We start from the raw sequence: 25,132 nt of genomic DNA, 5'->3' as shown, positions 1-25,132 counted from the left end.
GCGGAAACGTTGCAGACACATTTTGAAAAGGAATTTGTGGCAGAGCACAAAAGACTCGTGTCGCGCGCAAACCGCCCTTAGCAGAAGGGGGTTTGGCTGTGCGAAGGAGTTATTTCGCGGTGTCTGTGCAATATCTGTTATTATCAGTCTTGTATTAGCTTAAGGATTAGTGAGTATGCCATCGCAACCGCGGTAGTTGTAATACAAGTCATCGCACAGAGGCGACTGGCGATCCTGTGGGCTTTGAATCCCCATTCACCTAAATAAGATTCGAAATTCTAAAGATAGTTGAGCTATAAGAAGTAAGAATGCCAAGCTTTCGGATACAATATCACTTAGTATTCCAGATAGTACGACTACGAATATACATAGTTGGACTGTCCTTGTCAAAATAGCAGCATACAAGAAAATTTAAATTTCAATACTTAAGTAACTACTAATTTTTCGCAATGTTTGTGCCCCTTATTCAACTTGGGGAATACGCCTCTGTACAAACGAGTTGCATACCTCCTACATACCAAAACTTTGCAATAACAGTTTGTCTAATACAGCATTCCTTGGCTGCAACGCGAAGTTAGAACTGAAACAGGATAAAGAAATTCATTGAGAACTGGTATTCGTTGTAAAATTGAATTGGCAGCAGTGTTAATGTCGAAAGGAAATACACCAGACACAAGTCTGGCCAACAGTTATAACTGGTCAAAGAAAAGAAACGAAATTCGGCGTTGATGCAATGAAAAATATTGTTTGTGGTTTCAGGTATGATAAACTTTACAACGTCATATTTGGAGAACAAAGAAAAATTGAGTAATGGTAATCTTTTGTTTCGAATCAATGGGAAATTTGAACATTAACTGTTAGATTTTACAAGTTTTGATTAAATTAGCAAAATAATGCAAATGATAGCACAATAAGAGAAGAGTGAATCCTCGAAGATATTTGCAAAACTCAACTTGCTCAGGTTGTATAATCAAAAACAGATCATAATTTTAGAAACTTAACATCAATAAATATAATGGTTTTACAACGGTTCTTAATGCACATACATATAGTTTATTCATTGACATTTCTCATACATGCTAATCACCCTCAAACTTTTAAATTACCCTTACGTACAAATTTTTCGTCCATTCGTGTGTAAATGTAGCACATGAGGCCTTAAAAGAATGAAATGTCAACACTGCTAGAAATCCACCTCAGAGTTCACCACGATATGTTTTCGCTAAAGTGCCGGCAAACAGCTGATAGAACGTAAACAAAATAAAGCAGCTGTAGTCGAATTTGTTAACACATTACGAATTGGAATTAAAATATTATAAATGCAGTGCTAAATAGTCGGAAATAATAACACGAATGTGTATAACATTTAATTGCATATCATATATATTCAGTTTAACATATATAACAATACATTTATTTAATAAATACAAGAGAAATCAATTCATAAAGTCGCCACTTGTTGCGAGTAATGAGCAAATAGTGCAAGTGTTTTTCATTTTAAAACGATGAATATATTAGCATTTAAAACAGAATAGTGTGCATTTGTAGGTTTCTAAGATATTGGTATGTATACGTTAACAATTCAAATTGTAAATTTTAAAATTAAGCATGCCCAGTCATTAAATTATAAGCAAACGTAGATGCTGCTGCTACCCATTCCCTTATAACCGAAGTCCTCGACTTAGTTCAAGTTATTATTCGTACATTGCCCTACTAGTAGTTGAAGTGTGGCAAATAAAAAGTAGCATAAAAAATCGGAAAAACGGTTCCTTAATTTACAAACCACATTAACCAATACAGCGGCCACACCGGGCGTCAATGCCACAGCCAATGTGAAGCAGTTACGTCAACAAAAGCGCTTCAAAAGTTTACAACTTTCCTGCAATAGCAAATTGTAATGCTATACTGGTATATCGCTTTGTTCATTTGGAGTAAAAACTTTTGTAAAATAGCTATAAAAAATAGCAAATAAAGGATGAGTGCATGGCAAGTGCAACTGGAACTATAACCGAACTTGTGCATATTTGTACTTATACTAGATGCATAAACCTTGTACAGGATTAGCCATAAAATACGAGTAAAATGCAATTTGTAGGAAAGCTAAAAACTTTTATTTTGAATTAAACAAAATGGAGTTCACAAATATTATGCCGTATACAATCTGTGGAGTAGATTCCACAAGTGAGTTTCAGTCAGTTAACCAGACATCAGTTGACATCGTATGGACAACTTTCAAGCAACTAACTATTTACGTGCATAATTTCAACTTTTATGTGCTGAATTTAAATTACTTCTCAGAAAACTTGTGCATTGACCGCCTTCTTACATATACACAAATGTATATTTACTTAAAATTGCTTTAAAATTTAAATGCTTTCTTTAAATTCTTAATATATTTAAAATATTTTTTGCATGAAAATAAATTTTATTGAAAATAATTGGTAACATGATTATTTTAAAGAGCGAATACAAATCGCCTGTCATTTTCAAAAGTTTTTATATTTCAGCCAACATTCGCTTCGCGGAATGCAATTCGAAGGGCACTTTACATAATTTATCGGCGGACTTGAATGCGTAATGCACACCTTGTCCACCTAATCTGTTTATCTACAAGATAAGCTCTGGCTATGAATCTGACGCTTAATACAACAGAGTATAACAAGCCATAGGAAAAATAACAAGAAGTACAAAAAAACAGCAATAACAAAATTAAAACTTTTCAATCCGCACACAGACGAGTTGTTTTTTGACAAGTGATACAACTGCGGTTGCAGTTGGCCAGCTTCTCCCTACTGTTCCGGCTATACGTTTATCAACGGACATTCAGCTGAACAACTTTAACCGAGAACCGGGTGAAGAGCAACAAAAGATGGCAGCAAACACCAACATTGCCACAACCGACATCAACAAGCAAGGCGAGCAGCCACGGGACAGCACCCGCATGACGTTTGTTGCCGGCTCGCTAGCGCCATCGTCAACATCAGCATCGCCACAACAAAAGCGCCATCAAGAACAATGCTCTACGAAAATATTGCAAGCACTACTGGGTATTGCGGCGCAACCGCAAGGGGAGACACAATCGGACAAGCTGGAATCAGAGGCAACGCTAAAGCAGCAGTCGCATATGGAATTGAGCCAAATTGAGTTGATCTATCGCGCGGAGGGTAATGCAAATTTGGTGCTAGCATTGCCGCAATTTAAAAAAGTTTTGCGTCTGCCAAAAACGTCGAGGCTGCCGACAACTAGCCACAGCAACAGCTCCGAATATAACGAAATGAAAATTGGTAATACACAACAGCAAACGGATGCGAATGTGGCGAAGGGGCGGCAAGTGCTCGACAAAGAGTGGCAGCAACATCAACAGCATAAACAACAACAACAACAACAACGGCAAACTCAAGAAATGCAATTGCAACATCAGCCAGAACAGCAAAAACATCAGGAGGTAGTCCAAAGTGCTTCCGACCCGGCTGTAAATCAAAATGCAAAAGGTTAGTTTTTGTGGCAGGATATTATGTGGTGCGCTGCTGTGTCCTGTTGGTGGCGGTATCGACCCGCACAACCAGCAAAGCGCCATCAACACTATGCGCATTGTTGTTGTACTAACAATATTGTTTGGGCAGCAAAGACACACTCATACATACATACATACATGCAGAGGGCATAAACAGCTCAGCATTACAGTATGCTGTGGCATTATTGTTATTGTTGCTGTTGTATTATTATTTCTGTAGTGGCATAGAAATGCTTGTTGGCAAAACTTGGCACGAATCTCTGACGAAATGTGTTTATTTCATTTATTTGTTATAAAATTCCATTGGCTTCGCCACTTGCAATCGCCACTGGTAGCAGCTGTTTTCCGTGCCAGATTTTGCCGTGCACTAAGCCATCTACATAAATACTTTGACTGCTGCTGCGCATAGTTTTCATTGCTGGTCATTTTATTGTTGGCTAATTTATTTCAAATTGTAACCGCAATTGCAGACTTGACAATGGAGGATTTTGTAGCTTACATCGATGTAATACGAAAACTACTTGGTAGCGAGTATGTATTCGAGGCCGAGATTGTGCGGATAACGGCAGAGAAGGACATACGGTGGATAAATGAACGAATTCGTGCGGAGCGACCAGGTGAGTTGGAGGGCGGGTAAGCAATTGAGTAGAGACAAATAGGAAAGGTAATAAATTTTATGGAGATTTGCTATGTATACGTAATATTAAACATTGCTGGCATAGCATGTGTGTATAACGTGATAAATGTATAAGTATGAGTCGATTTGCGTGCAAATTCGCAACTTTAATTTCTAAGAGCTTTATGTTGCAAACTTTGCGGAGCAAACCTTCGGTTAAGGGGTTTATGAAGATGAGATGAGATAATAGCTGTCTTTAAATAAAATTTCGAAAAAATAACATTAATATTATATATATTGAGTATAGAACAACTTTAAACGTTGTGGGTCACGTGTTTGCTTATCTCAGCACCAGTTCTGCTAGCGTCTTAATAAATTGCGTTGTTGAATATATTTGCTGGAATACTTTGGTACATCGTTCTAGTACTTAAAAGTATACACTACCAACTTATGGCGCCTACTCATCGCTTCAAACAGGGTTAGATCGCCGAGATAACAGTCCTTTGCCGGATAAACTCCGATTTAATTCCGGTAACGTTGAATCGGCTGTTGTGAGATCTGTAGCGATACAAAAAATATATCTCCTGCATGCAATGAACGCCGTGTGATACTCACCACCTCTTTGCATGCCCCATGAAATAAATTTTTCTAGCACCCCTCTCCCTATGGTCTGAGCCCGTCGAAACAGCAAGCTTCCTGGTCCTCCTGTTAAAAGCTCTTGTGGAAAATTAACTTACCCGGGTTTGAATAACAGTTACAGCAATAACACCAAGTTATGGCGCCTATACCTATGAACGTAAGCAAGTTGTTGTTTTGTTAAGCAATAATCTCTGTTTAATACTCATTGCCATGCATACATATACACTTCATATGCAGTTTGTTTTTGCTTTGAACTTTCCAGCAAAAAAAAACATATTTCCAGCGAGCTTGCACATACGCTATTTGTTATTGTTGGGTTTTTGTTGCATCATTCCAAAGCAATACCCTTTTCAATTTCCACAGAATTGTTATATAACAGCAAGCTGTAATGAGACCATACCACTGCCTTAGTGTTGCATAAAATTTTGCTGCACTTGCACATTTTATTGTGCGTCACTTGCCACACACCCTGCCTGCCTGCCCGTCCGCCTGCCGCTTTCTGACAGTCATTGGATTTCGGCTATTATTGCTGCCCAACTTCCCGTGCCTGCAACAGGGCATGCAATCGATCATAAAATTCCTCTATGCACTTCGCTACACCGACGGGCTTCTGGATCATAAGCGCTCAATGCAGTGGAGTCACAGTGTGAATGATTGTGGCATTATTGCAGCAGCACATTGTAGCTTATTGTTGCCGCTCATTCGTTTCAATTTCATAAGGCATTCTTTACGACACACCAAACTCACTGTGAGATAGAGGAACCAGATGGAAAAGAGAGAGATATAGCGAGAGGGGTGATAATGGTGGGTGCTGTTTGGGTGGCGTTTGGGGCATTCCCAGCTGACTTATTAAGCGTTTTAGTATACGCCAACCGAACAATGACAACTAACAGATGGTGCAAAGTGCCACACGCTGGCGGCTGGGCTGGCGCTTGTGATAGATGGTTATGGTGCGGTGCAGCAGGTGGCCATGTGCGGTGTGGGTAAAGCGTTGGCGTGCAGCTGAGTGACACACGTGCTTGCAAACCTAATATTTCAACAATGTTAGCTTTGTTGTGCATGTTGCCACAGCTAATGCCATGCTGTGTAAATAGTACACATTCAGTGGGTTTAGCTGTAACCATAAAGTTAATGCGTCCGTATTGTGCAATATCGTAGTAAAATGCCCATTTCCTTAGCAATGCAGCCCTGCTTCTCACACTACTAGCTGCATTTCAGCATTTTCATCAATTGCATTTGTTTTTTTTTTTTTTACTAAATTTCCTCTTTCGTTTTCTTTTCTCTTTCATTGCGATTTTTATGTGCTTTTTTACCGGCGTTTCTGCTTGCGACGTCTTTCCTCGAACTTGCCACCGACATCGACTCGTTGGCGCTGCCGCTTTTGCAGCTTATCGTCGTGTTAAAGAATTTTGTGGGGAATTCGGTTTGTTGCTGCCAGATGCTACACGCTTACCAATAGCATTCGATATTTTACTTTCCAATTTGCAGGTGAGTTTGGCAGCGCTGTTGTTAGATGAATTATGATGGTGTTCAGGTGTAATGCTGCTGCATGGAATTCCTTATATACACACACTCCCACCCACACACATACACATCTATGTAAATATATCGCTAGTACCAGCGCACCTCGATTGCATCAGTGTTCAGGTGTTTGTTGGTGCTAGATCCACTCTCGGTGGGTATTGATTATAAATACTGCTTTCTGATATATTTTTTGCTTCTTTTAGTGTTCACAGAACAACACCAATTTCGGCTTCTTTATTGCGCCATTGGTGCAACGTGGCCATGCAACAGTGGCAATAAATCATCGCACTTGTTTTTCTCTTTAAACCGGAGAACAGCGGACCCAGTGGTTTATAGTTCGAACTAAAAAAACGTAGAAAGCTAGATTTTTGTGCACAAAAGTGATCGTTAACCTGGTTTAGAAGCATATTTCGGTGCAACGAGCATTTTTAGCAAATTTTTAATGGCTATTCCGTGGAATGAGTTGGCATTTTATTACACTGTGGCTTATTGTTTTTTACATAGTTTAGTGAAAACAAAAATTCGCTTTATTGAGCGTTTATATGTTAGAATCTATAAAGTGGCAATTTACCAAATTTCAGTTAAAAAATATTTGCGCACGACAATTTAGGCAACGAAAATTCGAATCACTCCCTCCATTACACGTTTTATGAAGACTGGCCCCGCAAAGACATACGCAATAACAACTTCAAGACTAACCATTTTATCCGTTATTAAGAATAGTTGAATATCATCAATGTTTAATTTAACAAGTAAGAAAATAAAAAAGTGCAACCGCAAATTTTATAACTTATAAACTGTTAAAACTTGTCCAAAAATTCGGAAATGACTATAAAGGGTATATTAAGGCTAGGAGAAGTATTGAACCGATTTCGACAACTATTGGTATTGAGCAAATTTGGTTGATATAGCTTTAGTGGTTTGTGAGATGTACACATTAAACTTATTAGGACCCATCCATTTTTCAAAAATGACGGATAGACTGACGGACGGACAGACAATCACGCGGTTTTCAATTCGCTTAGTCATCATGATCATTTACACGTACATATATATCGTATATAAACTCTATATATGTATATATCAATTATTGACCAACAACCGTTAGGTGAACAAAACAATTATACAACTTTTAATGACATGCTGGGCTAGCAATTTAAGGTAAGGTTATGCTAGTCTAGTACTAAAAAAAATACTGTAGTGTCCAAGATTTAATGTTTTTTTACTAGGCCGCCATTTGTCGAAAAAGTGGTGTAAAGTTAAAAACTTACTAAAGTACGTAACATTCATAAAATACGTAACATACGTAATGTACGTAGCAAATCGTATGCAAATTAAGACTCCGTTTCTTATTTTATTTTAGATAGCACGTGTTTCTAGAATAATCGTCGTCCGTAGAGGCCCTCTTGAAATGGGTTATTCTAAAGGCTCATCTAGTTAACGCCACTTTGTATCAAAATGTCAATATACAATTTTTATCCACATTCGAATACATGCTTAATAAACCTTCAAAAAAATAAAGTTTGATTCCCTTGTCTTTACACCCAGAATATTTGGGGTCTCTAAACTGGTCACCATTTAACTTGAACTTCTTGCTGGACATCTAGCCGTTAATCGAAATGAGTTTTCAATGCTATGTCCACCAAAAGTAACAAGATCATGAAAGTATGTTCCTTCAAAGACGAGACAAATGTTGGTACTATACCTTATATTCTAACCAACAAGCGCTGATTATCTGAAAACTAGAGAGACTTTGTGGGTTTGAGCCCATCATAATTGAACATATCGGTTAATATTGCAATAAAGAATATCAAAAGTCGTCATTGATAAATGGAAACTCATAACAATCAGCAGTTTCCCCTTAAGTGGCGATTCCATAAAAAGTATAATTATGGTACCGCTGCTATAATTTTTATATGCCTCCAATATGCATATTTGGTTTAAGTACTCACACACATATTTCCTTCATGCTACTTTTGTATGTCCTTTTTCGATGGCACATTAACATTTTTAACGCCACCAACGTGTGCAACCAATTGAAAGCATAATAATTGTTTTCAATTTGAACTTGCTTGCACCGTTATGCACCGCCAACCATTCGTATTTTTATTTATGCGATAACTGGAATTTACGCTCTTTACACCCACAACTATATATATATATACGTATATATTTGTGTGTATGTGTGTGCGTGCGCTCGTTTGCTTTATGCACTTTATTGTTGCTGCTTTCCAGCAGCAATTTTACATTTCACAGCAGACCTACAATGCGCGGCAATTAACAATATGTTGTTTATTCTTCTCTTTCCATAAAAAATAACGGAACACATTGCAAACAACAATAACCAAACAAATAACGCAATAAAAATGGTGTGACATAAAAAATGCAATCGAAGTCGGAATTGATCGGCGACACATACGCCATCGAAATAAAACCGAAGCAAGGATGGCTGCTACTAACCGAGGTCGTCAGCAATTTATTCGAATTGAAGAAAAGGCCAGCGCTGGCCACTGCAACAGCAGCAACGGCTGAGCAGCAGCAAGAAACCAAGAGAGTGGAGGTAATGGAAGCGCCAGCGCGCTGCCACGTCGCAAGGTGTCGCTTCTGTGCGATGCAATTTCTGAAGGTAAGGCGGAGCAGCGCAACGTAAACGCCAGCGACAATTGCATAAAAAGCGCTGACGAGCAGCAACAACAACGAAAACAACGGCAGCAAGTGCAAAGTCGTTGGTAGAAAAATAATAACGGTTCGACAAAACACCGGCATACCGCAGCATTGCCGGCAAACAATTCCGTTTATTTCGCTTATTCCGTTTTTCATTGCGGGCAATTGCAATTGCCACGAACGCCACGTGGTGTACCACGTGGTATGAGCAACATTGCTGCCGTCGTCACCCGCCGCTCGCCCTGCGGCCGCGTTGCGCCGGGCAAAATTGTCATTGAAAGCGCTGTGCTTTATTGCGCCGTTGCTACGGTTATTTTACGCTTCTGCTTGGCTGCTGAATAGCATTTCTTATGCAAATTCAGTCGTTGAACCGCAAACAGATTCCTGCTTTTTACTCCACGCTTCCGCCATACATTTTTATGCGCTTGGCGTTGCTGCTGCTGTGTGCGCCTCCACTACATGTATGTGTGTACATTTGTATTTGCGTATTGTGCTTTTAATATTGCTTTTGTTTGCGGCGTTTTGTTGCTCGTTTTTACGTCACTTTTTTCCTGCTCTTATTTGTTTTCTCTCTTCTCTGCAGCTGCACACGGGCAAAATCAACAGGCGAACTTCTTATTGCCCGCTGGCGTTGTTTTCCGGGTAAGTTGTGCGGCATCTGTTGGATTTATTTTTTCGAATTCTTATAAGTATTATGCGGTAGTTCCGAAGTATGCGCGTAAGCGGCTTTTGATTGTTGAATTATGCCGCAAAGTTTTAGTAGCGCAAGCAACTCATGCATAGTTTATATAGTTTGATATTTCTTATAATTGTTTTGCAACTGATTTCATTTGTGTTTTGCTTACTGATTCTTATCTGTTGTCTTGTTTACTTAAAGTGTTCCAGCGCAAATGGCTACCGCAATCGATGCTCTGCTTCACTGTCCGCAAAATAATTTAAGGATATTTCGTAACGGTACTTTAGTATATGATGGCGAAAAGCATTGCTACGAAGACTTGACGCAGAACATATTTCCAGGGTAAGTGCGCTTCTTTTGATTACTTATAAACGCTTCGCCGGTAAGAACCTCATCCACTCCATTATAGAATATGATGCTGCAAATTTTTTACAGAAAATTATTTGGCCCAAATTTGGAGTATGTTAGGTCTAGTAAAAAGTAATTCATTAATTTTACAATAAACTGAAAGTTATTTAGCAGAGTTAAGCAGATCCGTTTTAGGTTAAATATGCACCCTTTTGTTCGATTTGTTCGATAACTTGTTGCCATTTTGCAGGCAATTGCTTAAGCCACTCTCACAGAAACACTCGCCTCAATTGCAAAAAAACTGGGTCAGTCGATTTTCACAAGCTTGTCTTGAGGCGAATTTTCAACCCACAAAATCATTCGCCAAAGGCAGGAACAGGTAGTAATCACTTGGTGCCAAGTCCAGACTTATGGACATCACGGAGCTACTGGCGAGTCACTAGCGCTTTGTATGGACTGGCGTTGTCCGGGGGGAACACAATTCCCTCCATATTGGTCGCTTCTGCGCGATTGCGTCTTTCAGACGGTCCAATTATTAACAGTACAAGTCCGAGTTATGAGTTTAGCCGTAGAGCAGCAGATGATTCCCTGCCAATCCCACCAAACGCACAGCGAACTTTTCCTGATCATCAATCCAAACTTGGCCACCATTTGCGTTGGCTCAACGCAGAGAAACAACGACCATTTTCGCTTGATCTTGTGCTAAGTGACTTACTTTCCAATAACCATCGGCTTTAGAAAAGATCTATTATGTTGCTATTCCGCAACAGTTCGCAGATGGAAATTTAGCCCATGAGGTTTTTTAACATTAGGCGGTTACATGGGTTTCGTCGAGCAAAAAAATTGTAGGACATTATTCTTAAGATGTTATAGAAATAAATAAGACAATAAAAGAAAATTTTTTTTGAAGCCGTGAAACCCATGTAACCGCTTAACTCGGTTACCACCCACACATGGAGCTTATTTTTGTTTACAGTCCGGCTTGCGTTTTCGTCTTTATCAAAGAAATACTTTAAAATATGTCGTGGTGGTGGTTTGTAAAACATTACTAACGTGATGAAAGTAATTATTTTACTTTACAGTATACACAAGAGTTTGATGTCTCTCATCTAAGAATGGTCGATATCGGACTATAACTTTTCAAATCACTGCCCATGGCTGACGATATATCAAAAAATCAATTTGCAATATGATTCCTGATAATTATGTGGTTTGGGGTCAAAAATGGTTGAAATGGGTTCAGTTTTCGTCTACCCCCTCTACCTAACATAATGATTTCGAGCTTCCGTGAACCTTATATTGTTTTTTTGGGTCAATATGTATGATATTGTATCGGAATTATGTGGAAATGTTTCAGAACAATTCTGTGCTTTTAACTAGCATAAACCAAAAATCTAACGGTTAAATTAAAACATAATTACAATCGCTCGTTTAGCCCTAATTACGATCTTTCTTCTTTTTCTTTGTAATGATTTTTTTTACTTGTAATTTAAAGCACTTTCCAGGCACTTGGGTTTATGAAAGCTCGGCTTACAAATATAAGTTGAACAATTTTTATATCTTAAAGTTAGTAAAAGTTCGAGGTTCTTTATTATTACCGCTAAAATGTGCGCAGTGCCATCAATCAGAGCAATATATTTTTACTCGCTGGACACATTTTGACGCACATCGACACATTTTTGGCCTTTTTTCGTATTTAAGTTGCAAATAAATGGAACAAACATGGTTGCACAATTACATTTGCAGTTGAGTGCGCCCACAATGGACCGGCTGCACACACACATTCCTTTGACCACTTTGGTTAGGTCCTCCACTTTTTCCATTTGCACTCACTCGGCACTGTGTCACAGGAAAAAATTCAATAAATAACACAAACTAAACAATTCATTTATTTATTCAACCATTTTTCGTCTCTACTGTAAATAAATATTTTACAACATTTTTCGCTTTTGTACACTTCTACACACTCGCTTTGCTTGTATATGTGCATACACTTCACTCGCGACCCCCACCGCCCACTCGTGCAACATCCGGCACTGCCCTCGATACGAATGACGACACCTTTTCGCGCACTGGACCGGCGCTGGCCGTCAACGTGCCACATCCATAACATAACATGACATTGCAATGAAAACTGCAATTCTGCAACACTAACAACAACGATAACAAAAATAAAAAATAAAAAAAAAACGGCAATAAAATGTGAAAAATGCCGAAAAATGGCGAAAAATGTTCAACAGCAGCCAAATAGAGCTTTTAAAAGATTTGGTGGTGGCGTGCCTGCTGAGGGACTACACGGCCAACAACAACAGTAGCGACAGCAGCGAAGGTAGCAGCAGCAGCAGTGTTGCAACCAACAACGAACCCGTTGAAATTGTTGAAGTAGCCAAAGCTGCTTCTGGTCAGCCACACTTAAGCGCGGTGGCAGCACAAAGCGCAACGGCAGAGAAGAAACAAAGAGAGGACGAAATGGGGAGGACGTCGGAAGAAAGCAACGTAATGCTAGCACATCTAACGGATGGTGCCCAAGAGGCGACGGAGCCGACAGCACGAGTGGCTTCTCGAAGCTCACCGACTCCACCCCGTCCACGGACCAAGACGACGACAAGAGCTGACACTGTTGCACTGGAGACAACTTCGCAAGCACAAATCACCGAAGTGGAAACGCTGTGCTTACCGAAAAATTGTGTCCTGCAAAAAATTTTGCATCTGCAATTGTTGGCCAAGGTGAGGAAACCTTCAGTTTAAGTGCATGCAAGTGTGTGTGTGTGTGTGTGACTTTATTTAAATGTGTTTTTGTTGTATGTGTTTGGTTGGGCGCCGCATGAAAGAAGAAGAGCGACAACATGGCACACCGGTGTGGGATTTACACACAACGAGTTGGTGATTTTTCAGCAAACCAAGAAATAAAAACAATGTGGGAAAAGTGTAAAGCAAAATAAAATTAAAAATGCCAACGCAATGAATACAAACAATAATCCGACAACGCCGCTGAATAAGAGACGAAAATATAAATAAAAATTAAAATGCGACATTGTATGTAGACAGTTTAACAGTTAAGGTGTACAAGCATACAGGAAGGCATTAGGGGTATGACTTTTCTTGAAGACTTAAACTGTGATTGTACTTAATTTAAAATCTATGAAGAATAGAAAACTCTATATAATTGTTAGAAATAAGCAATAAACTAGTGTTAGTACTACTCAAATAAATGATTTTGATCGGACATTTTTTCTGGCAGTTATACTATATGTTATATACAGTTTCTTCGGATATTATGCCGCTGTCGAGAACAATAATCTATGCCAACTTGTGAAGATATCTGGTCAAATACAAAATAACTCCATACCAGTACTGCATTTCGGTCGTTCAGTTTGTATGACAGCTTAATGCTATAGTGGCCCGATATCGGCTGTTCTGATAAGTAAGCAGCTTCTTGTGGTGAAAAGCACGTATGCAAAATTTAAGAGTGATATATCAACAACTGAGGGACTAGTTCGCGTTTATACAGACCGACCGACAGACGGACACCGGAAAATAGTCTCAGCCCGTCATTATACGAGATATAAATTTTACAGTCTCCGACACTGCCTTCCGAGTCTTATAAACTTAATGGCAAAGATGTTAGGTAGATGAAAAGCATATTTGCTTTTAAGAAGGTCATACCCCAGTAATATGCACTTGTTTACCTGAGTTGGTCGCAAAACGGCAAACTGCCACTCAAGTGGTTGGCCGAAAAGTGTGCAGCTAGTAATTTCCACTTGGATGCCGGCCAAGGTAATGGGAAATGAAAAGCCGCCACTACTCTGAAGCCACCACGACCAAATAACGCAAACACTGACACATGCTTACCCTTGTACATACATACCATATATATGCATGTGTGTGCCGGGAAGTAATTGTCAGTACAGTCAGCTTATGCGGTGCTTTCGCACAGTCCGTGTTTGTTTGGACGGCTTGTCAGCTTCGTCTTCACGCTGTCGGTGGTCAGTGGTCGGTTGTTGGCTGGCTATGCCGTCGCCTTTGTTTAAGCTATATTTAACAGTGTCGTCAATACTTTCTTTTGCATTCATGTGACAATTTTATCGCATTTCTCACTCAATCCATCTTCCGTTCTCGTCAACTTCGCCGCGCTGGCATTCCGCAGCACCACATGCCCGCCCTGCATGCGGCCGGTTGTACGCGTAAGTCGGAAAAATCATACAACGCCTTAAAAGCCTTGTTGCAACGTTCATGCCAGCAACAAATTGGAGATGCATTGCAGCCCGTGGAAGCGTACATGTTGGGCGCCACAGCGCTGGACTGCTCGATAATGCTGGCGTTTCAGGAAATATCCACGCACCATCCAGTGCGCGCGCATCCACGGTCGCCGTAAGTAGAATGATAATCGTATGCAGCTGCCACGCCGTAATTAATGACATATTTAATTCACTTTTTTTTTTTTCGTTCATCCCTTTCAGTGAATTGACAACAGCGACGTCGCTGCCGAGGCATTGCGTCGTAATGCCGCTCTACGAAAAAGCATTTCTCACCAAAGTCACGCTGGTCGACCTGGATCCAAAACCTGATAGTCACTTGTGTAAATACATTAAACAGACGTCTCAAGCCCTCAACTTATTTATGGATAGCAGTTCGTGATGGTTAGCTGGTATGTGTTGGCGCGTGTGTGTGCTCACAAGGGAAACGTGTCTGCAAAAGACTTGAAACGGAAGTGCAGCATAATATTAACGCTCCGAAATGTAAATATAAATATGTAAATATATCTCACTTTTTTATTAATATATGCTTCATAATAAATGCAGTGTTAAGCTAAAAATGCACTCAGCCTCAGTGCGAAGCCTTTCATACATACATACATATATACATAATTGCATTTCAATATCTTATTCATACACATTCAGCTTTAAAAGCAGTTTTAAGTTCTTTGAGTTAGTGCTAAAAATATTCTGGAAGTGTAAATTTAAGCTTACGCCAACTTTCAAGCAATCTATAGGTCAGCTATTTTCAAGGTTTTGGTTATGAGTCACAGAACTCCAGCAATCACTGGAGTATTGCAGTATACAAGCCATGCTAGATGTCGTTATTACCAACTAAACAGATAGACAAGTATATATAAGCTTGCTAGTCACTTAACCTTCTACCCATCATCGACTTCATGGATGAGGTTTCACTCTTACGAATGTCATTTAGATAACACAACTGGAGTGCCAGCCTAAAGAAAGTAGATGTTTAGGAATTTAAAAAGAAACAATTGATATAGTTTTCAAAATTTAGGAGTATTCCATTTAAACATATTTTACGATTGCACAGTAAAAAAATAAGTATTCTGCGAGTTAGAAGCGAACTCCGACGGCGCTAAAAAATCTCCTCCACTGCTGCAGTGATTTCGGCTTTCTCCATGGATGTAACCTAATTATCTATCAAAGAAAAATTAAAGATTTACAAAATGACGGCAGTAAAAAAAAGTTGATTTTTTCCTAAAATTTTATCTTTTTTGGTCTGCTATATTCGATATTTGTTCTGATAAAAAAACTGGTAGGTCATTGTATGGAAAACTATTATTAAGAACGTGCAGAAAAAATTTGATTTTGAACGGAAAATTTGCCTCCGTTTAAAAATAAACTGATGAAGCTGAATGAACTGAGCGGCTACACTTTAGTAGGCTGTAACCCGGGTTGCAAATAATGCGTTAAAAAAAAATTGAATTTGAATTGAAAATTTAACAAATTTGCAACCCTGGCTGTAACTCAAAAACTATTTTAGGTATTGATTTGAGATTAAATTGTTTTAATTTTTGTAACGTTTAAACTATCGAAATCTAAAAAATGCTCTGGTAACTCTACAAAGTAAAAGGAAAAATAAGTGAAGGTTTTATTTCGTTGTCTGTATTATTTCAGTAAGCAGAGTATCAAAGCATAGCACTGAAGATCTAATTTCCTTCGATAGGTGTAACCGAAACTTAATTCAGCTGGACCGCCGTTCACATATTTTTTATTCTGCTCCATAAAGGAAAGTAACTACGTTTTGAATCACTGTGCTCTTAAACTAAATGTTCGTGGTAAGAAACGACTGACTGGTGGCGTCTGGACGCACCCTTAAATAAAAATGCAAGCTAAGTAAATTCGTTTTGCATTAGAAATAAGTAAAGTATTTTCTACTTACGTTCAAGACGAATTTTTAGTACCGCTAAAATTACTATTCATTAATTAATATTCAAAAAACTGTGAAGACTGATTGTAATAAAATAGAGAAAGTTAGCGAACTTCGAGCTTATTGTCACACTTTGACGCGTAAAATTTCAGTTCTACTAAATACGAACAATACAAAACAAACTTACTCTTTTCAATTACTGACTGAATGTAGGGTGCAAAAAACATTTGCTAAAGCTAACCTCAAAAAAGATAACACTCATAGACTTACACACCACAGCACGGCAGCAGGGCACTCCTTAATTAATTTACATGTGCCTGCTGTGCTAAAAAAAACATCATAAATAACATAAAAACCGAATGCCATGCAAAGTATGAAGGTGCCGAGGCGTGCCCTAACAGGACAACACCAGGAAGTGGAGCAGCCAACAGACAACAGTCGCTCTTTTGCTAAAAAGTTCACGCACGTGGAAAAATGCTGAGTTTGGAAAAATGTTTAGAAACTGCTACTATTCAGTCATGCAGTGGAAGTCAGCGTAGAAAGTTTAAATTGGACTGGGCGATTGTTGTGAGTTTTGAGATTTTGTTTTCCAAACGGCTGAGTTTATTACACACACGCATATTTAAATCGGCGACAATAACAAATCACTATGGGTAATAAAGTTGCCACATTCACAGAACAACAGTTGGATGACTACCAGGTGTGACTCTCTGAAATTGATAATTAAAGTTAGAAAGAGAAATCTGTATATTTAACTTCTATGTACTTTTCAATATCTGCTTGTTCACTGACAACCGAAGGACTGTACATTTTTTACGCGTAAGGAAATTTTACGGTGAGTTTGCTTGATTTTGAAGAGAAAGTTGGAGACAAGGTGATTGCAGAAATAGCTAAAGTCAGTTATCACTTTTACTAAACGTTTAGATCTACCTCAATAGGTGACCGGGAAAGTGGGATTTACTGGAAGATGCAATCTTGTTTCCAAGTGGTGAAGATTCGGCTAATACCCCCCTATGTCGATTATATTGACACTTGCATGGATTAAAATGCCAAATGGACACACGTTTGAGGCTTCTAGAAATCGATTTCAAAGGCCTTGACTATACCTCTGTCCCTGAGATTCTACTTTAGCTAGTGCAAAAATAATTTTTATATAATATCAAGACTAATTATAAGGCGACTAGTTAGCCAATGAAGTAGGCGCTGGTGACCAGACTCGAACTGAGTATAAATCAAGTACCAGTTGTCAAAAAGACCAACTTCGAAAAAAGTAGTACCTCATTGAAAACCACACGTCTAAAAAAACACCCATTATAACTTTAAAAAGTGATCTATATAAGAACACACAAGTCTTTGGACGTATTCAGCACGAGAAGCCGCAAAAAGTTGTATGGTTGAAGCGTTGATGTGCGCATGTTGAAAATTTGCTATAACTGAGTAAAAAAAGTTTTCCTCCGAAGATAGGTTAGACGAAGCAACACAGAGTGAATTACTTCCCCGCAATTAAACGGAATATCTTCCGAAATAATCCATACTTAAGTTAAGTGAATCCACTTAAGTTCTGTTACCGAATCAAAATATGTTACCGGCTGGTGGCGATTATTATTCTCCTATTAATTTTGAAAGAAAAAACGAGCTTAAGGTAGGAGATAAGTTGCTTGGAGCACAACTGCTAACCTGTACAAATGAACTCATCAAATTCTGCAAAACATTTTAAAGAATTTTAAAGAATTATACATCCTTAGACCTTGTTCTACTAACCACAAAACCTTCAAAAACTCATAGTTTCGCGCACAATTCTGCTTTGAAATTTAGTGCCGTCAATGGCATCGAACTCCACTTCGAGTCGCCACCGCACGTCTAACTTAACCCGGCAACTTTAAATTTAAAGAGCTCAATTCTATGCAATGTTCTGGCAGCTTGCAGCCTTGGCCGCTTACTTGCAACTCCTTTTATTACTCGGCAAGGATAATTTTACACTGACCTCAGCCATTGACAGCGAACTGCGCTCATAATTTTCGCATTCGCCATTGTTGTCGTTGCATTTCATTGTGTGCCTTGCAACATTACGAACAACTCCTTTGTTGTGCACATTCTCCTTGTACGCTTTGTTCGTGCATTTTTTGTGTGCAACATTTTGCATGCATTAACGTTTCCGTGCCAGAAGTATCGCTTACATTCCCGAACATGCCATCATTATGGTCTTTAGTCGTGGCATGCTTATCGATTGCGTAGGCGACACCGAGTGGCGAGAACAGTGGCGCAACAACACATTAAAGACGGCAACATGAAAACTATTCGCGTGGTGAAACTCAGTGCTGTGAACTAACGGAATGTTGCCAAAATCGGAATGTTTATTGTGGTGTATAAATATCCGCTAACTAATCCATACGCTTTCTTTTCGCTTTTCTTTTGTCATAGCGTTCACAAGCGTTTTCGCGAGCTACGTCCGGATTTGGTGCCACGCCAAATGACCGAGGGCCAGGCGTCCAGTGTCAAGGTGCCGTGCGAGTGTATTGAGAAGATGCCCGAATTGCGCGAGAATCCCTTCCGGCGGCGCATCTGTGAGGCCTTCTCGCGCGATGGCCAAGGCAATTTATCCTTCGAAGATTTCCTGGACGCATTGTCCGTGTTCAGCGAGCAGGCGCCGAGGGACATTAAAGTTTTTTATGCCTTCAAAATTTACGGTGAGTACGTGAAATTGCGCGCGTCTTTTGTGCACTGCTGTTGTCGTTGTTGTTGCATTGTTGTTTATTGTTTACGTTTGTGGCTTTGTTGCGCTAATGGTTAATGCCTTTGTGCGCTGGCATGTGTGCGTGTCTATGTGTGGCAGCGAATTATGGACAACAAAAGAAGATAGTTGCTGTTGTTGTAGTTGCCATTTTGGCGAATTTGGCTTAACCGCCATATTTGTGTTCGACCGGGCTTGCAGCCATTGTCTATCGCTTGCAGAGACATGCATGCGCTTTTTTAAGTACACGTGTGTAGGTGTATGTGTGCGCGCGCATTTGAGCCACGCTGTTTATTGTCATTTGCATTTTTTCGTCTAAAATTTGGTCACCACTACATGCTTACCGCACACGCTGTGCAGTCAAGTGGGCGCGACGCGTCAGATTTTGGCAGTTCGCCTCATACACACACACTCACATACTCGCTATATGTTTTTCCGAGAATGTGTGTTTTTGACATTTGAATGCGCTTTGTTTGAAAGTCACAATTCACCGTTATTTTTTTTTCTTGTTTTTTATTTTAGTTGTGACTTTTGTGCGGCAACTTTATCACAATCACGACCAGCACTAATATTTACCGCTCTAATTTCTATTTTCTGTGTGTGCTTCTTTGTAATAAACAGAAACACACATTTATGATTGCAATTGTGGAATTGTTTATATATTATTGTATATATATATATGTATATGCATGTACACACACACGTGCGTACCCTTGCATGTATGTAAATGCTAGTATAAGCAATTTCCCTTTTGTCTGAGTTCAAGGATATTCTGCATATGCTTCAACTGAGAACACCATACAACACAATTTATCTTTCCAACCAATATAGAGCAGCGTACGTAAAGCAATTTCTCTGTATAGAGCCTTCAGCGAATTACTTTAATGACTTCAATCGACTCATGGCGCATCAAAGCCAAGTGGGGACAAAATTTATGAATGAGCGCCATTCAGTAGATTGTTGGACAGTTTCGAAGACATATTCATAGGCCCACGTCGCGTCACCAGTACTGATGCGTTTGATGACTGTAGGGTCCCCAGCTACGTTGTCAAGCATCTTTTTTGCAACCTCTATTCGACTTCGTTTTGACCAAAAAATCAGTACTTGTGGTATGAGTCTAACATTGACACGATTTGTGCCTATAATATTAACCAAAATGTATTGACCCATAAAATAAGTTGAGATCCTCTGCAATATCTTTAATGCCAATACGACGATTTCCAATTACTGTTTCTTTAATTTTTCCGAAGTAATCTTCATTAACAAAGGCAGGTGGGCGATTTCGATAACTTCTCGACCTTCACTGAATGCAATGTTTTCGGCGATTCCATAGCTTTTAATCTATTGGAAACACAAAATTTCAGGTTAACTCATCGTTTTTTTTGACATGATAAAAACCGCCAGACAAACCTTTTGCGTCGTAAGTCAAACTTCACACGAACATAAAAAAAAGGTGTACTAATGTAAGAAAAAAAGTGTTAATCGATTCTATTTATATGTGGCTATGACTAAAAATAAATGAAACGATAGTGTTCAACAACACTTTGGACAATCACTTCATCAAACAAATTTGATGTGAATTAAAATTTGTAGAACAGTGTTACTTGACATGCAGCTGTGCCCATAACATTTGTACTCTTGCATATATTCGGTTACGACCATTCAGTTGGTCATTCTGAGGACTATAAAAGAAAATAATATCGTTCAGTCGCTTCTTTTGCAATTTTTTTTTTTCGTTTTTTTTTTTTTTGCTTTACGAGTGTATTCTAGAGCAAGTGTTGTTGTAGTGAGTTGAATTGGAATGAAAAATATGCTAGTAGCGTTGCGAATTCATAAGACAATCTGTGTCGCTAGAATAAATGTTTCATTGCAAAACAAAGTGTAAGTGAATTCGAAAACAAAAGTTATCCAAACGCACAACTGCATTCCGGAGCGTGTGGCAACATATTTGTGCCGTGCAACATAGTAGTGTTATGAATATTTCAAAGATTTTAAAGATTAAACAGTTACTTAGTTTTAGCATAGATTTGTGTTAGTGTTTTGCCTTTACATTTTGTTTGCCGATTTTTGGTTGTAATTTTAAAATGAACAATTTGAGGTTAACAAGTTTTGGTAGTGTCCTTGAAAAAGTGCAGCAAAAGGAACAGTTTAAATACATATTACATCAAAAGTAAATATTATATTTTATTTATACGACTGTGGGTATACAAGTATGTCCGTCTGCACTCACGAAACAACGTAAGCGAATTTTAACGCATAGCCGTACTTTGATAAATAATTATTCGAATTTATGTTAAGGTTTTTTATGCACATGCAAGTAAAAGAACGAATTTTGTATGAATTTTTTTAAGATTTAATTAATTAAATAAAATTAGTAAATAAATAAAAACAATTTACTTTAACAATCGATGAATTATTTAAAAAAAAAAAAATGTTTCTAGCCGATCACCAGAAGGATATCCGAAAAAGTTGTCAGGCGGTGAGGCAGTTACAACTGCTTAAAATGATCGAAATTACAAAAACGAAAAATATTAAGTGTCACTATATATTAATTAAATACTCGAAGGACTAGTCAAAATGTTGATTTTTGAGAAAATGGTGGCTTCTAAAAAAATCGTTTTTTTTTTTGGCAAAAAGTTGCACTACAGAGTGGCTTAAAAAGTAGAAATTATTATTAAAAATCTTATTCCTTCGATCTTCGACCTGACAAATTTATCTAAGAAAGTCACGTGAAATTTTCAAGACGATCGATGCAGGAAAAACGCTTTAAGATTTTAAGAGCTGATAACACTAAGTTTAAAAATTCTTGCAAAATATACTCATATATCCGAAACTATTGCGCGCATCAATTTAAATTTTTCAGAAAAAATAAACCAATATTTTCACCTGCAAATATGAAGTTATATGCGAAAAAATTTGATTTTTGAAATTCAAAAGTAAATATGACTTTAACCTAACTTTTGATGAAGGTTTTCTTTACTTATAAATTCTAGCAGCTAAAATTTAGAAAAGAGAAAGCTATCGTATTGACATCATAAAAAGCTCTCTTCTTTTTGATGAGTTTTCTATATATACACTATATATTCCACATCATATAAACTTACTACCCCTTAACGCCCCTTAAACACTAAAATTTTTTATAAACTTCCTTTTCCATGCATTTTTAACGCAACATTGCTCTCTCACAACTTCTTCGCCATCGAAATTTCATTGGAGCATTTAACAAATCGGAAACAACAAATTAATTATGCAGTTTGTTAAAAGCAATCAGTATTGGATCTGTTTTTGTTTTGCTTTAATCTGCTTATGCACCGGCGGGATGTATGCCTAAGTGTGTGCGTGTGTGCATGGATATTGGAATTTTCAATTTTCTCTTGTAATCAAACCGTAAACAAATGCCGACAAAACCTATGCATTTTTAATATTAAACGCCTAAAACAAAATAAAGCAAAGCACAGCCAAACATTTTTACGGACTTATCGAACAAAAGCCACAATTAAATTGAAATCAAAATCGACAACTTATACATCGATAATGCTGGCAGACTATAATAGCTTAGGCTGAAGGCAAATTGAAATCTCATATGCTTATTTTCCTGTGTATATTTTTAGGTTTGAATACTCGTATAGTCTACCATATATTAATAATAATAAATTTTATTATTTCCCTGTGTGTGTGTGTGTAGGTATGTAAAAAAATTCATCCGCTTTCATATTTGTATAGTTTCTGAAAGCTTCTTAATGCACTTTTTAGTCAAATCTTTTCTGAATTTTCATCGGCAAAATCAATAATTCCTTTGTCAACGCCAAGTTCAATTTAATTGTATATTATTGCACATGTAGTGGTAATTGATGAAACGGCTACCCGTTGAGGAATTCAATGTGCCCAAGGATAAGGATTCTTTCTGTACTACATTCTACATAAACATTTTTTAATACCAAAATGTAATTTTACTAATGGAATAAAAAAAAAAACACCAAATATAGACCAATAAAAAGCCCAAAAAACTCAAGGCAAAATTCTTGAAATTTATATGAAAACCTATCGCACAATTCACACAAACAATTAAGTTACTACAACAAGTTTTATATGATTAGATCTTCGTTTGGCTATAGAAAAATATATATTGAAGTGGCTGCTCAATAAACATAGTAAACAGTGGTAAATATGTTTTAATATTTACGCTGAAGACGTTTTCATGACTGCCAGATTTCATTGCAGAAATTATATCCGACGAGCACTAAATTCCTGATCATAGTAGTTCAGAGGCCCGAAAATTCACTTTGTCTGAAATCTGAGTCTAATGAACATAACAACTTGCTAGCTTCTAAAACCCCAAAATGCGTCGTTAGTAACAGTAAAAACTCTGGAAACACGTAAACATATATTTTAGTTTTTCGATTTTAACTACATTTAATATATAATTACACTTTATATCGACTAGTTACAAACTAATGATATCAGGATTAGTTTAAAAACTGAGCATGTCAGGATTTAGGATTATCACACAAGTAATTAAATTCAACTCTTCAAATGTTCCAAGCAAAACAAATGCAGCTTGAGCAGTTGGAGAGCATGAAAACTTCTAAGTGTCTTTGTAATTTATTGTGAAAATAATTCGATTTCCTCAATGTGATGTCGTGCATTTCGAAAGTGTCTATATTTATTTCAATTCATATATAATATACTTGTATGTATATGTATGTACCATATATGAAATGCACATAATCCCATTTGTTTGTATTTCTCCATAAGATATTAAGAGTCTTATAAAATATGCATATTAAGCGGTAATGCAATTAAATAAAATTGAATAAACTTCCATAAGACAAACTCGAACAACGAATGCATGCAATGGCGTGCGCCTACATGTAGACTACACTTCATGCTTACATATATGTATGTATGTATGTAGTGGTATACGGTGTTGGTGCGAGACCTGAGTGCATGCGCTGAGCAATAAAATTTCATTGCTGCAGGTAATCACTACAAATTGTAATGCATTATAGGGGCAAGAAATGAAGAAAATTTTAATGAAAACGACGTTGCAGCTTCAATGTGCCACTTTTCGTCTGCGCCGCACGGCACTCGTGCAGCAAAGCAAATTACTTTGGCTACCAAAACCCCACAGGTCGATGAGCTGTTATGAGAACAACATACCTCTACGCACACACATACATACGCAGTCTATTGCTATCACCTTGTGCTATCGCAGGCCAAAGGACATACGCACACACACACATGCATGTTTTGTATTGTAAATTAAACACATATGTATGTGTACGTATGTGTATATGTGTGTGTGTGTCTCACTGCTTGTTGTCACACATTGGCATTTGCATGCACGTCCTGCTCGGCTGTTAAGCCCCTCACTACTTAACTCTACTCCTAAGCAAACACGCACACGGCTATGTTCAAATAGGTATACCTACACATACACACACATACGAATGCATATATAGCTTTACATTTAACTGAGCACAATTTAACCTGTTTGTTCGTTCAATTCCATTCTCCACTTGCCTCAACAGATTTTGATCAGGATGGCTTCATTGGTCATGGCGACCTCATGTCTTGCCTCACCACCATGACGAAGAACGAGCTAAGTCCGGAGGAGCATCAACAGATTGCCGATAAGGTAATGGAGGAGGCGGACGTGGACGGTGATGGGAAATTGTCATTTCTAGAATTCGAGCATGTCATACTGCGTGCCCCGGACTTTCTCTCCACCTTTCGCATACGCATCTAATATACTATACTAATATGCAGATATGACTCTGAGAATTTTTTTTCTACAAATACATACAAATAAACACATACACATAATTGTGTATATGATTTGCATACGTGTTGTTTATATTGCAATTTTATGCATTCTATCCTCTGCACACACTTACCTACTTGTATACAAAAGGATAAAACTTTATGTGTCGATGCTCTCAATTGAATTTGTGTACAATATGTGGAATTTCGGATTGAATGATTGACTTCGAATAGAATTGCAATTGCTTAGGTAATATTTATGAGGGATTTCATATGCAGATAAGAATTGAAGAGTGTATTGTACAAATGCTCATTTAATTTGTTATGTAAATATGTTTATGACATGAATCAATCTTTAGGAGACGTCCAGCGGCCGGTAGCAGACTTATAGAAGTTGTTCTTACAATGAAGAGCAATAGTCTGGAGAAGCAACTACCCGCAGCTATTATATGAACTTAAATATGCAATAAATCTAATTATTAAACTACAATAATGGAACACTCTTTT

The 25,132-nt window shown here is 38.0% G+C and overlaps 2 protein-coding genes across 5 annotated transcripts; both read left to right on the top strand.

Annotated features, from left to right (window-relative positions):
- The first annotated feature begins 1,243 nt into the window (after window positions 1-1,243).
- Ipk1 (Inositol phosphate kinase 1) lies at window positions 1,244-14,801 on the top strand. Of its 4 annotated transcripts, none has more exons than XM_036367376.2 (10): window positions 1,247-1,563; window positions 2,508-3,491; window positions 3,985-4,131; window positions 6,157-6,257; window positions 8,689-8,919; window positions 9,541-9,599; window positions 9,835-9,975; window positions 12,225-12,708; window positions 14,129-14,352; window positions 14,442-14,801. In XM_036367376.2, exons 2-10 carry the CDS (start codon window positions 2,870-2,872, stop codon window positions 14,617-14,619), a joined length of 2,187 nt encoding a protein of 728 aa, XP_036223269.2. In that variant the 5' UTR covers window positions 1,247-1,563; window positions 2,508-2,869; the 3' UTR covers window positions 14,620-14,801. The 4 variants fall into 4 exon arrangements, with proteins under 4 accessions (XP_036223271.2, XP_036223269.2, XP_069964530.1 ...); XM_070108429.1 differs by having other exon boundaries at window positions 1,248-1,563; window positions 12,222-12,708; XM_070108430.1 differs by having other exon boundaries at window positions 1,248-1,563; window positions 2,494-3,491; window positions 12,222-12,708.
- Cib2 (Calcium and integrin binding family member 2) lies at window positions 14,644-24,706 on the top strand. The gene is made up of 5 exons (XM_070108431.1): window positions 14,644-14,734; window positions 15,879-16,831; window positions 16,932-16,966; window positions 18,553-18,818; window positions 24,394-24,706. Exons 2-5 carry the CDS (start codon window positions 16,781-16,783, stop codon window positions 24,609-24,611), a joined length of 570 nt encoding a protein of 189 aa, XP_069964532.1. The 5' UTR covers window positions 14,644-14,734; window positions 15,879-16,780; the 3' UTR covers window positions 24,612-24,706.
- The last annotated feature ends 426 nt before the right edge of the window (window positions 24,707-25,132 follow it).

This window comes from Bactrocera oleae, chromosome 4 (assembly GCF_042242935.1).
Source record: "Bactrocera oleae isolate idBacOlea1 chromosome 4, idBacOlea1, whole genome shotgun sequence".
NCBI classification, from domain to species: Eukaryota; Metazoa; Arthropoda; class Insecta; order Diptera; family Tephritidae; genus Bactrocera; species Bactrocera oleae.
This window is presented reverse-complemented; position numbering and strand designations above follow the sequence as displayed.

Bases quoted from the DNA above. Each gene is read 5' to 3' on its own strand.
- Ipk1 (XM_070108429.1), top strand. From the start codon at position 2,870: ATGGCAGCAAACACCAACATTGCCACAACCGACATCAACAAGCAAGGC. The intron at 4,132-6,156 runs GTGAGTTGGAGG...CCGCTTTTGCAG, and splicing joins AATTCGTGCGGAGCGACCAG to CTTATCGTCGTGTTAAAGAA. The intron at 9,600-9,834 runs GTAAGTTGTGCG...GTTTACTTAAAG, and splicing joins CCGCTGGCGTTGTTTTCCGG to TGTTCCAGCGCAAATGGCTA.
- Cib2 (XM_070108431.1), top strand. From the start codon at position 16,781: ATGGGTAATAAAGTTGCCACATTCACAGAACAACAGTTGGATGACTAC. The intron at 16,832-16,931 runs GTGTGACTCTCT...TGACAACCGAAG, and splicing joins AACAGTTGGATGACTACCAG to GACTGTACATTTTTTACGCG. The intron at 16,967-18,552 runs GTGAGTTTGCTT...CTTTTGTCATAG, and splicing joins ACGCGTAAGGAAATTTTACG to CGTTCACAAGCGTTTTCGCG.